General features: G+C 40.7%; 1 protein-coding gene across 2 annotated transcripts in view; it reads left to right on the plus strand.

Moving 5' to 3' along the window:
- The window catches only part of ITGA9 (integrin subunit alpha 9), a 615,138-nt gene that overhangs the window by 58,071 nt on the left and 543,415 nt on the right, over nucleotides 1-13,652 (plus strand). For both annotated transcript variants that reach the window (XM_032236787.1, XM_032236788.1), the window contains exons 6-7: nucleotides 10,537-10,666; nucleotides 13,540-13,625. In XM_032236787.1, the coding sequence (XP_032092678.1) occupies nucleotides 10,537-10,666; nucleotides 13,540-13,625 (216 nt within the window). The remainder of the gene's footprint in view (nucleotides 1-10,536; nucleotides 10,667-13,539; nucleotides 13,626-13,652) is intronic.

The raw sequence follows: 13,652 nt of genomic DNA on the forward strand, positions 1-13,652 counted from the left end.
TTAGTTGCAGGAAGACCGCTGGTGCCCCCTGGAGGCCAAATGGCATCACTCTAAACTGGAAGCAACCAAGGGGGCAGTTGAAAGCAGTCTTCCATTCGTCTCCTTCTTTAATTCTGAACTGATAGTATGCCTCCCGTAGGTCCAATTTAGTGAAAATTCTCCCCTTCCCTAGTTGGGCCAGCATGTCCTTCATTAGTGGTAAAGGGTAGAGGTTTTGGGCAGAGATGCAGTTCAAGTTTTTGAAATTCACACATAATCTGAAGGAGCCATCGTTCTTTTCTCTGAACAATACTGGCGCAGCTACCTTGGGCCTTGCTGGTTCAATGAAACCCCTTTCCAAGTTTTTATTAATGAATTTCCTCATTTCGTCCATCTCCCTAGGGGTCATTGAATATATTTGGGGTTTTGGGAGCTTCACCCCAGGTAAAATATCAATGGTGCAATCTGTGGCTCTATGAGGGGGCAATTTATCAGAAGATTTTTCACTGAAAACATCTTTGAGGTCTCAATATTCCTTCGGAATTCTTTCCTCCCCTTCAATTTTTTCCTGCCCTCTGGCCGCCAGTTTGGGGACAGTATCATCAGACTCTGGAGTCTCCATCTTCCCCCTGGGGGAGTGACAGTTCGAATCCGCAACCACCCATCTCTCCAGTGGGTTCCTTTTACGGAGCCAGGTGAGTCCCAAAATAAGGGGTTAGTCCATCCCGGGGGCCACGATAAAAGTTATCATTTCTTGGTGGTTCCCAGCCACATCTCGATGGGTTCAGTAGAAGAATGAGCAGGACCGCCCCCCGCAATAGAGCCATCTAATTGGCAAAATGCAATAGGGATTTTTAAAGCTCTTAGTTTCAAGCCCATTCTCTCAACTATCTCAGGGCTTATAATGCAACGTGAGCAACCAGAATCTAAAAGAGTGAGATTTTTCTCTTTCGTGCCAGAAGAGGGCACTCTAAGCTCAACTGGGATAAGCATGGGTCCCGAGCGGGAACTTACCCAGCGGTCAGCATCTTCATAGTCACTGTCGCCAGACGAGCTGGGACTTCCGCTTCCCCCTTCCTCTGGCTCGAAGCATTGAGAAGTCTCCTCCCCTCTCAAAGCCGGCTGTCAGCTTCTGCCTTGCTGTTGCTTCAGCTGCCATGAAACGGGGAGGGGGGGCTGGTATTTGGGAGGGGTTAATTGATGTGCTGGAGGAAGGTTCTAGGATGTACCAGACGTTGGGATTGCGCATGCGTGTGTGTTTCCCGCCTGCATCAACGGCCTCGACATTCCATCTTCGGCCTGTCTTTTTGAAGTTATCTCACACCTGACACTTGAAGGACTTATGATTGGACTGGAGCTATGATCCTAAGGGGGGGGGAACGGGCTATTCTATATATCAATTGCTTTCGCGCCTAATTAAGCAGACTTTGCTTCGCAACTGCGTGCTTACCATTTATAATTAGTAAAAGTACTTTGGATTTCCTTCCCATGGAGTATCTTAGTCTTTCTTTCCTAATTATGTAATGGAGTGATGCTGACACCGGCTCTTTCTTCTTGCCGGGAGACTTCTCAGGTTTTCTCTCCCTCTGGGGGGGGGGGTGGAACAGAGTCGGTCAGCTTGACTCGGCAATTCACAGCACGGTGCCCCTCCTTCCCACAGGGGAAGCAAGCGGAGGGCTTCGGCTTGCCTGTGAAACCTCCCCTACCCCCTTTTTGTCCCTTTGGGAGGGGAGCTTTAGTGGGGGGAGGGGAATCCTCAACTTCTCCCTCTTCCTTGCAATGAAGTCTAGTCAAATCCAGCTCAATATCTGCAGCGTTCTCATACCAAGGCTCTAAGCGGCGGGGAATGCATCTGTTTACGCACTGTTGGTAAACATCTCTGTTCAAGCCATCTGCGAATTGATCTAGCAAGGCTTCTTCAGACCATCCCCTCATATAAGCCGATAATTCTTGGAATTCCTGTACATATTCAGGCACAGTCTTTTTCCACAGTCTGGAATAGTCATGGGTCCCGATTGGGAACTTACCAGGCGTTTGTCATCAGAATCGGTTTCGGTTTCTTCCGAAGAGCAAGGGGAATTCTCCCCCCTCTCACCAGGGTGGAAATGCTGAAAAGGTTCCTACCTTTCATGGCAGGTTCTTTTCTCTTGTTGGGAGGTTTTTCCAGCTTCTTCTCTCTCCGAGGGGGGAGCTTCTGGGTCATCTTGATGCGGCAATTTGCGGCGTGATTCCCCTCCTTCCCACAGCGGAAACACACGAAGGGTTTTAGTTTACTTGCAGATCCACTTTTCCCTCCTTTCAGGGCTGCTGGGGGGTGGGTGGCAGGCAGGGGTTTTTCATTCTCACTATCCTCCTAGTAATTCTCTCTGGCCAAGTCAATTTCCACATCAGCAGCTACCTCATACCAGGATTGCTGTCTACGGGGGAGGGGGTCTCCAGTTCATGCAGTGCTGATAAATCCCTTTGTTTAACCCATCAGTGAAATGCTTCTTCAGACCAACCCCTCATAAAAGCTGATAGCTCATGAAATTCTTGTATATAGTCAGCTACTGGCCGTTTCCCCTGGGTAAGAGTTTTAAATTTAATTCTTGCTTTACGCTCTGTGAGTGGATCATCAAAGCGTTTTCTCAAAGTGGCCATAAATCCATTATAGTCTCAGTACGGGGGAATCAGCATTATACAAGCCCACCATCCATGCCGTCGCTTTATTTTCCAAAGTCATAGTAATAACTCTTACCTTCACTTCATCTGTAACCAGTTCATCACCATACATTTGCATATAATTCTATACTTGAACGACGAAGAATCCTAAATCCTTTGGTTTCCCCCCCCCCATATTTTACACTTAAAGGAGGAACTTTAGCCATCCGGCGTCTGCGGGGAGGGGCCCCTCCTCTTGGAATGTTTCTAACTGCAGTGATTGGGGTCAGCGCTGGGTCATCTTGTTCAGCTCCCCCTTCGGCCCCTCCAGCTTCTCTCGGGTCAAACAAGGTCTCTGTATACTTCCCCTCTATTTCCTGGATATCAGCTTCTCTCTCCAGACCACTCTCACGGGCTCGGCGCCTCTCCCACGCCCCTTCAAAGAGTTTCATCGCTTGGGACATTATAAGGTTCTCCTTTTCAGAGTCACACCAGTCAGCCACTGGTCGTCTGGGTCTCCTCATAGTAATTCCAGTCAGAGGTTCTTTGGGGTCATCTTTCTGTCCCACTCCCCAAGTCCATCTGGGCTGAACGGATCGTTCTTCCAAGTGCAGGCCAGCCATTCGTTCCGTCTCCAAAGGGCAATAGGCTGCATCTTCTTCTTGATCACTTCCTTGATAGGACATCTTAGGTTTTGGGTGCGCCCCCCTCAGAAGGTGTCAGCTCCGGGATGGGTCTGTGACAAGATCCAGCTTAATGTCAGGGCTGCTTCACTTAATAACCAAGAAAGAAACCAATCAACTCCATTTTGCAGAATTAAGAGTACTTTTACTGGTTGTAAGTAAATAGAAGCTAAGCAAAGCTGGATCTGAGCAAAAGCTTGTGCAAGCATAAATATCAATACGTGACCCATTCCCCTCCCCTTGGTAACCCCAACCCATAGTCCAATTCAATGTCTCCACAGCTGTCATGTGGGAGACATCTTCAAAAATCTTCATCAGGTTGGTATGCCAGACAGTTGGCCTTGGTGGGAAACTCCTCTCCTTGCCACATGCACAGTAGATGGTGAGAACAACTCCCAATTAACAATCCTCCTGCACAGAATAATTCCCACACCCAAATACCATGCCCCCCTCCCCGTTTCAATGGCAGCTTAAAAGCAAGCAGCAAAACAGAGGCTGACAATATCCTTGGTTCTTCACTAATTTTCTCAAGCTTGCATTATAAAATATCATTTCAATCCTGCTTTTAGATTTATGTTAATTCCTTTTTCATGTATGAAAAGAAGACTGATGTTTAAACCATGTAACTGAAACAGATCTTTCTCTAAATGAATATTCAGCAATCTCCATTCATTTTTGAGTCTCAAAATGATCTAATAACGTTTTCTGTATTTTCTCATCTCGTGGGCTGCTGCTGGTTCACACCAGTTCAGGCATACCAGTAGTTAAGATTCTGCACAGTTCAGCTAATTGGCAAATGCTGCGTGAGACTAAAAAAATCTTAACTCAATCAATTCCAACTTCTTGCAAAAAAATTTTTTGTCAAGTTGGAATTGATTGATTGAAGGTATTTTTCAGCCCCACAAACTTACGAAATGGCAAGAAACGTGATTGAAAAATGTGACCGAGGGAAATCAGGTAGGCAAAAAAAGGCTTGTGGATGCAAGGGCGTGGGCGGTGGTGGGTGGAGGCACGTTCCATGTTGTGGTGATGAAATGGAGAAAAGGGCAACAGAGCAGCCACCATTAGGGAAGGAAGCCATTTTTCTTCTTTACTTACTGCTTGCCTTTCTCTCGTGCTGGCAGCTCCCTTTCTCATTTTCCTATAGAGTGCAATGCCCAGGCAGGATCCTCTTTGATAGCACAAGGTGGGGAGGGGACAGCAACCAGTATGAGGAAAGGAAGCCGCTTTTTATCCTTGTCTACTGCTTGTCTTTCCTTCATGCCGCCAGCTCCCTTTTTCATTTTTCTATTGACTGCAGCTCCCATCCTCTTTGATAGTGTGGGGGGAGGGAATTTAGCAACCGGGCTCACACTGGATGGGGTAAAAAGGGCCCAATTTTTACACAGGAGGAAGATAAGGGAAGATTTTTCAGCGTAGGAGCACACTCGGGCACCCCCCTCGCCTCCTGTCTCCACCCGTTTGTTGCAGAGCAACTTCTACCCTCATTGGGCGTTAGCCAAGGGGAGGCAGCTGGAGCAGCAGTGAAACCTTATGCAAAATCACACAGGTCATGGAGCGGAGTTGGCGATGGAAGATAGGTGGCTCCAGGAGGGTCTGTCTGTCTGTCTGTCTGTCTCTCTCACTCTCTCTCAACTTCCCTGGTTTATTAGGGTGATGGAAGAGGAAAGAAGCGGGGCGGAGAACAGAATGGGGCAGCCGGTCTTTTCTTCCATGGTTGGAAGCAGATGAAGTATGCTTCCTCTCCTATGCGTCCACATTCTGCCTGCATTGCAACATCTGGGGAATCTGCATCCAAGAGAGCTTGGTGGTACCCCAGAGTGCAAAATTGGTTTTCATTTGTTTGCATGAAAAGTGGGGGGGGGGGAGCATCAAGATGTGGACCTGCTAATACGCGAACCCCAAAGGGCCAGATTGTGGAGTGGTGCAGCACTCTAAGCCAAAATGGCTGGTTTCCCAACTTTTTTTGAACTTAGCCTAATGTGTAAATAGAGGCATGAAGCTAGACCAGCTGCATATCTGCTTGGCGGTGGTTAGGAAACCAGCCTGGGCTAGCTGTCTGTTCCCAACCGGGCGCTCTCCAGTGGCCAGGAGTAGCTGAGAGGGCTGGGACCGGATGAGTGATGTCAAGACCTCGACTACCCAGTCACATGACCACCCAACCCCCACCCACCCAGCCTGTCATTAGGGCAGAGAACTGGTTGTTAAAAAATTTGAAGCCCATCACTGCATATAATAGATTAATTATTTCCTCAGATTTCATTAATTTAGAATGCTGCACAATTTTTAAAGCAAAATTTACTTTTTATATTAATACCATTCTCCAGCAAGTCAAAAACATAAAACTATTGCCAGCTATAGATTCACATCTAATAAAAAACTATATAGCAACTTGTATGATTTCAAATATTATGTTCTGACATATATTCTAATTCTATCATTAATATTTTTATAATACCATTATTAAATTTCAGAATCAAATATTAAAATGCAAATTTTATATTAAAGGAAAAGGAAATAAAACAAAGTTAGTGACAAAAAATAAATTTATAACAAATATAACTTTTGATTTTCTTTTATTCCAAAAATAATACAAATACAACAACCTTTCTATATATTTAAATAATACTAATCTTTAAAATCAACATTTCAAAAATCCCCTATTCCTAAATTATTATTCTCTTAATTCTAATCTCACACATAAATTTTCAAATGTAAATAAACTTATATTTAACAAAACAATATTTCTATTGTCAAATTAAATCTTATCCTCTAATTAGAAACTCAAAAGTTAATTTGTCTTATAATAAATCATACAGTGGTCTCCAACTCACACAAAAATGAAAATGTTCATGAAAAAAAATGAAAAGAAGTCATCATTTTGTCATGATAGCTAGCTGCATTCTTTCAAACTCCATTCTTCCAAGGTGGGTATATATTTTTCGTTCCACCTATGGGCATATGGGAACCTTGTCCCAATGTCTTATATAAAGTCCCGTGTTTTTCTTTCCAGCTGCTTTTCTGTCATTCCTTAAAATCCATTTTCATAATATTCTCAACCATCATTAATATTTGATTACAAAGGTTTTTAGCTTTCCTACAGGTCCACCCAATTTGATAAAAGCATCTTCAGATTGATTACATTTCCAATATTATTGATATTCTCTTATATATCTTGTATAATTTATCTGGATTTGAATACCATTGATACATCATTTATAAAATATATATTCATTTACTCTCTTTCTGTAGGATCAGGCCACCTTCATTTAGATCTACTGTATCTTCATCTTTCTCTTAGTTGTGCATTCATAAAACATATGATTTTATTTCTCTATTAATTCACACTTTTTACCATTTATTCCTTTGGTTACATTCTGCTGTGTCAGGATTTGGTGCCTACAGTTCAGAATTATTTATTCTTTTCAGGGTTGAGAAAAACCTCCTAAATGTATGAGGATTGCACCTGGAGCATTTTACATTTAAACAATGCTGAGCAAACTTCCTTTGGCCAGGCCTCCATCACTCCTAACATTGATCAGCTATACGACTATAAGTGAATTCACTAGAAGTATGATATAATTATTGAAAGGGATGTGTTTTGGTCTTTTTTCTCTTTTGGGTGTAGGGGGTTGAGCATGGCAATAGGATTAAGAAGCTTCTAGGAGGCAAATTGCTCCCAAATTAGATAACTTGGACCATTGTGGGGAGTGGGAATACCCCACCCCCATTTCTATGTTCTGTTTGGTTAGAATTATAGTTCTATGAGACTGTATCCATTTTACATGAAGAACAACCTAAATTCAATCTATAAAAAAAAAAACCCTCAGTATGAGAAATCCGACTCTTCTCAATCAGAAAATGTACATTGGATTGATGGACAATTTTGTTCTGGTAAGTTTTTCTGAACTTGAGATTCTGGCCATTTTTTTATGACAGACATATGGCTTTAGTAATGTCTAACTCTGACATAGTTATATCTAATTTTCAAAGCAACTTTGAATTTGGCCTGATGGGTTTAATTACTCTGGATCTTGTAAACAAAACTTATGTCATGATGTTCAAAACAGTCTGGTAGGATCTTTCTAGGACTAGGTTAATCAGAAATGGGTGGCAACCTTCCTGATGAAGTGTTTGATTATCAATGCAATGTCAGCAGCAGCTGTTTCCTGGCTTGTCAGCAGTATCAAGCCTGTTTCTTTTCCCATGCTCTGAACCCCCCCCCTCCCATTCCTCATTCAGAAGATGGCTTTGAACTTTCAGTGCACAACATAAGCTTTAGCCAGTGACTAATGTAAGCAGGAAATGTAGATAAATGGTATCTGGGTCAAACAGGAAAGTATCTAATATAGGAGCATTCAGCCATGCTTACTCTATTTTCTTCTCAGAGAAAGGTTGTCCCTGAATGATAGCCACTCACCAAAATATTGCACATTTATTTGCTTCTGTGGTTATATATATTAAACAACCATGTCCATTGGCCTCCAGCTATTTCCCTGGTCTGCCAGAGGAGATCGAGACAGCTTAGAGCCATGATGGCGTGCCATTTCTCCAGGCACGCCAGCCATCACATGCTGCTCTTGCGGGTACCAGTGTGCACATGTGCACTGGTCAGCTAGTCTCCGCATGTGCAGGAGCACCAGAAACTAGAAGAGCAACTCCCTGGCACACATATGTGCGTCGGGAACCCAAGCTATCCCATGCACTGGCCAGCTGGTCTTGGCGCATGCTGGCAAGCTGGTCTTTGTGTGTGCATGCTTTCCAGAAACCAGAAGACCAGGTGACTGGTGTGCATATGCATACCAGAAACCAGAAGCTCAGCAAGCGCAGGGTAATTGCTCTTTTGGTTTCTAGTGCTCCCCTATGTGCACACCCTCCCGTTTTGTCACTCGGTGCTGAAAAGTTTTGCCAACATTGGCTTAGAAGATTTAGGAATGTGAACTCTTGTGAGGGCTTGTGATAATTGAGGAACATAGACAAAGGGGGCTTTAAAAAAAATAGAAATCTTCTTTCTCACTACCAGACCTTAGTATTTATGATATACTCTGTATAAGTAACTCAATATTCCTTCCAATACTTGCTACTTCTGAGCACAGATTTCATATATGCCTAAGGTGACCAGACGTCCTGATTTCAGCAGGATTGTCATGCTTTATAACAATTTGTCCCGTGTCCAGGGCCGTTTTTAAAAAGTCCTGATTTTCTGGCTTCATGTTGAATGCCCAGTGGATTTGCTTAAGAAATCCTAACCGGGGCAAGACAAAAGACACTCTGTCTAATCCCTCTCTCTGTCTCAGTACTTTCATTGAAGATATTAAAACGTTAAAGCAACAAAACGGACCCCCCCCGAGCCCCTTTTACTCACTTTTATAAGAAAAAATGACCAAGTACTATAGAGCTTCAGGAAACACTTGGCTAGAGGTTGTGAGTGTTAGTTCCTGGATTTTACAGAGGGGAGGGGCACGGAGGTTGGAGGTCTGCTCCAAAATGGTGGCAAAGTTTCTTTGAAAAATATTTCCCTGACTAATTTCACCATTTCAATTTGCTCAGTTCTTTGTATTAACATCTACATCATTCTGGGTTGACTTGTAGTGCAAGCCTGCTGGTAAGTGAGCTGGGTTTTTTTCTTTTATTTTTTTAATGTATTTTAAAATAATATTTTATTTATTGTGCATAGGATTTTTTAAAATTCTGTGTGGATTCTTTTTTTAAATTGTCTTAGTCTATTTAAAAAAAGATTCTATCCAAAATGAATTGAAGTGAAACCATGTTTAAAAATTCTATGCACAATACTTTGAAATATATTGTGCATAGAAAGAATAGTTTGAAATGTTTTACTTCAATTTATTCTGTGTGGATTCTTTTTTTAAATTGTCTTAGGCTATTTAAAAAAAGATTCTATCCAAAATACAAAATACCAGCTGCAGTTATTCACTTAAGAACTATGGCAAGAAAGGTGGTATAATGGGCTTAGTGACCAAAGTTACAATGGAATTGAAAAAAGTGACTGATGACCATTTTTCACACTTAGCGACCATTTTCACACTTAGCGACCATTGCAGCATCCTCATGGTCACATGATCAAATTTTTGATGTTTGGCAACAGTTACAATTTATATTTGTAAATTGTAGTTATGTTGAAATAAAAAAAATATTACAATACTATTTTTGCATTGTATGAAAATTTTTGTTGCTCCGTATAAAATTTTTAATCAACCCCGCTCCCCGGGCAAAGATGTCCCTCTTTACCAATCTGAAAATCTGGTCACCTTATATATGCTTTTATATGTAGAGGATTAACATGCCAGAATCGTTCAATAATGAAAATGGTGGCATATAAATTTAATGTAAACATAAATTAAGCATAGTTGTGGAAGGAGAATTGACTGGTCTAGTACAAAATGAGTTTTCACTGACAAATGTAAAGGTTAGAAGTTGCATTTTAGTTTTTTTTTATAATGTTTAACTTTAATTCTGTTGTATGTATAAAACTTTTTTTTGAATCAGTACATTAATTCTGAAGAAGAATAAGTGTTTACTTCCCCTGTGGTTCAAACTGATGATTGGCTTAGGGGTTGGTGACTCCCTCCTTCCTTTGTTTACATCCGGATCGGGATATGGGCAGTACATACCAGGACATTGCACATCCTGAGCACACAAGCAGACTTATTTTATCCTAAAGAATTTTCTGCCTGCTGTGGTGGTTCCTGTCTTGTTACAATATAAAGGCTGATAGGAAATTGGAAGAGTGGTTCAAAATCTAATACGACATTGAGACTGTAGCAGAGTGCAACAGAGGAACTCAGTGGCAAAATTTCCCAATTCTATTACAATACTTTACAATGGTAAAGTGGATTTCCTGTAATCCTAGAAGAAAACATCAAAACCAACAGATACAAAAGCAGCACATATAATTAAAACCAAGTAGATGATAAAGAGTGAATATGATCAAAGTACACAATATTTCATGGGGATTCTACTCATTCTGGTCCAAAGTTCTGAAAGAAGAGCCGGATTTCTTCTGAAAGACAGGTAGGATCAGGATATTTATGGGGTAGAGTAGAGTAGGAGAAAAGCAGATTATTCTATTACACTCTTTTCTACATTTTCAGAACTTTTGTTCCCATGACTCCTGTATATTTCTGTTTCTGGATTTAGTTATGCATAAGGAATCTCAAATATTTATTTCCATTGACTATAGAGATTTAACATGACAAAACTCTTCTTTTGATAGGAGTTGGTTATCATGGGAGCTCCAGGGTCTTACTATTGGACAGGAACGATTAAAGTATTGAATCTCACTGATAATACATATTTCAAACTGAAAGATGAATCTATGATAGCCAAGCGTTACATATATCTAGGTAAGCAAAGCACAACAATTTTCAAATTGTTATTGGTAAATAGTTACTCACATGCATAAATGTATAGCCAGTGAAATCTAAGAATTTTGGAATTCTCAGAGGTGAAAAATCCAGGAATTGCATCTCTGGAAAGTTTGGATTCAGGAATTCTTCCACTAACAGCCCTGACTACAATGTTGCATGTGCACATTAAAACAATCTAGTAACTTCTTCTGGACTGAACGATTTAATAGTCTGTGTCAGAAAAATCTTAGTACCCTTAGACAACTGCAAATCCCAAAGGGAAGCTAAGATTGATGCTAAGTCATTTACAAAATATATATGCGCCTTTGTTAAAATCATTATTACATGTTTGGAAAATGAATAAATGATCCTGATTTAAAGAAGTCCTTTTCAGTGATTTATTGTTCCATGAAAATATGCTTAGGGTAATAGGGGAATGTAAGCATTATTTTTAGTAAGGCTTAGAAACATCTATTTAAAAATGCAGTCGTTGTCACAGGAGAAATGTTAATTCCTCTAATGACTTCTGTCCAGTTCTCAGTTGTGCTGAATATGGCAAATCTCTGCTTTCTTTAACTATTTGTGTGTTAAGTCCTCATCTACTTTTAAGAAAAGGTGGTGGACCTCTTTTCTGAAGAAAAGACTATTGCTCTAAAAGACATAGAGGTTTTCTCTTTGAAAAAATATGAAAGTTAATATTTATAATACAGGTAAAAGACCTGTAATTCATAGTATAAAGGAAGCAAGGAGCCTTTCAAATATGACATAATGGTTTTACAAGGAAAAGGAGTTGAACATTAAAGAGTGTTCCTGTCTCATTATGTGTCATTTTAGAGAGGCAAATAAAATCATATTATTGACCTTTCAAATAAATATTTTGCCTCTTTCAGCTACATTTTATTTTATTTTGTTTAAATCTAAATTGACTTGTTGGGTTTATTCCCTTTTTCCACATACCATTATATTTTATATTTACTATATTGTCACTGAGAAATATGTAAACATTTTAACATGTTACTATTACAAGTAGTTGCAATTTACTGATATGGTGATGCACAAATTTTGACTTGATTGGGAAAAGTTGCACAAAAAACAGTTTCTTTCCACATACAACATTAGAAATTAGAGGTATCATTGCTTATACATAAAGTACAATGTGATTGAAATCCTGTACCTTTGTTACAATTTAAGCTGTAGCTACATGGATTCCCATGTAGCTTTTGTTTTGTGAATCAGGTCACAGCATTGACCTCCATGAACTTGTTTAATGACCCAGTAAAGTCAACCAAGTTTCTAATTCACTATATTTTGACGTGAGTTATGCTGTTCCACTTGGATCTAAGTGAATAATTCCTTTATAACTGACTTTAATCTCTCATAATCCATTATCATTTGAGGAGCATGGATTATAGTATTTTAGGAATTGGAGAAAAACTTTGGTTATCCATGTATTCCATATGTTGTTTGTTTTTCTAACATCTGCTATTTGCAATATTAAATTTAATCAATAATGTGGTAGAAATTATCTATTTTACACCTGAAAAACTGTCTGCTTTTCAGTTCTAGTACTTTTCTTCCCTTTTATTGCCTTGCTTTTAATTTGTTCAGTAATAACTATCAACTGTTCTGATACCTTTTCTGACTTAAATTATTGTTCTTATGTGTCTCCTCCTTATATATTTATCACCTTATTGTTAGACAGTGACATGCGGTGAGCTTGATGGCTGGTGAGGCAGCAATTTTTTTAGACTTATGGACTTCAACTCCCAGAATTCCACAGCCAGGCATGCTCAGTTCCGATTTAAAGTGACAGCATTTTTTCCCCTTGCAAAATAAGTTTTCCCATTCTTTTTCTTCTCCCTCCCCCTCCTTCTTCCCTCTCTCCCTCCCTCCCCCTCTCTCAAACAGACACACACACACAGAAAAGTTGGATCCCTCACTCACTCACTCACTCTCAAACAAACACAAACACAGAAGTTGGATTTGATATATTTTCCAATGGCTTGAAAGCAGCTCCTCTGCCATACCCCCCCCATTCCCCTGCTGCCTTCCGATCGGAGCCTTTGATTGCAGGTGAAGCCACGTTGTCTTTTCAAACGTAATCAGTGAAGCTTGGGTTATATACTTTTATCCAGCTGTGTGTGTGTGTGTGTGTGTGTGTGTGTGTGTGTGTGTTTGAAAAGGCAACGTGGTTTTGCATGCAATCAAACTTTTTGAATTCCTCCCCCCTTCCCACACATGCACCTTTTCCAGCTGTTTTAGAGAGGATTTCAACTCTGCTTTTGCCTGTCCTCATGAAAGGCCAGAGCTCTGAGTCAGACTGAGCTAGTTGCTCCCAGAGAACTCTAAAAGCCTCTAAAAATGCCCTCTACAGGAGGCGAGAGAACACGTGCCTCCTTTGCATAAGAAATTTTCCACTTTTTAACCCTTGCTTAACTCTGATCAAGTGATCATAAAGCTAGAGTAAAGGAGGCCCATAGTTCTCTCGCCTCCCACTGCAGTTAAGCACTAAGCAGAGTCATCCACTGTTACTCTGTCAGCAACTACCTTAGCCTTTTTCCTTTTAATTATTCTTTTCTTTTCTTCATGACACTGGTGAGGCCCTGCCTCCCCTGACTGTACGTCCCTGTTTTTAGATAAAACTTGCTTGTTATTTCAGACCTGGAACAGTGAGTTTCCTGTTCCAGAAAAGTAAGGCTCTTATAGAATTTGAAGGTGTTTTGCTTGACTCTAACTTCCACTCTGAGAGAAGGGGAAAAATGCTTTACCCAGATAGATGACCTAAGCCTTGGCCCCATTTCCTTTTTTTTCCTGATATTTTTGGTCATTTTTTTCTCTCTGCTTCTTCACCCTAAAAATGCCCCGCTCAGGATATGCGGTGGCAGCAGGTCACTTCTCTCAACTGATGACCATGGACGTCGTTGGAGGAGCTCCCCAGGATGGAGGCGTTGGAAAGGTTTGGCTGTTGATCAAACTTCAACTG

Source organism: Thamnophis elegans, chromosome Z (genome assembly GCF_009769535.1).
Source record: "Thamnophis elegans isolate rThaEle1 chromosome Z, rThaEle1.pri, whole genome shotgun sequence".
In the NCBI taxonomy this organism is placed as follows: domain Eukaryota; kingdom Metazoa; phylum Chordata; class Lepidosauria; order Squamata; family Colubridae; genus Thamnophis; species Thamnophis elegans.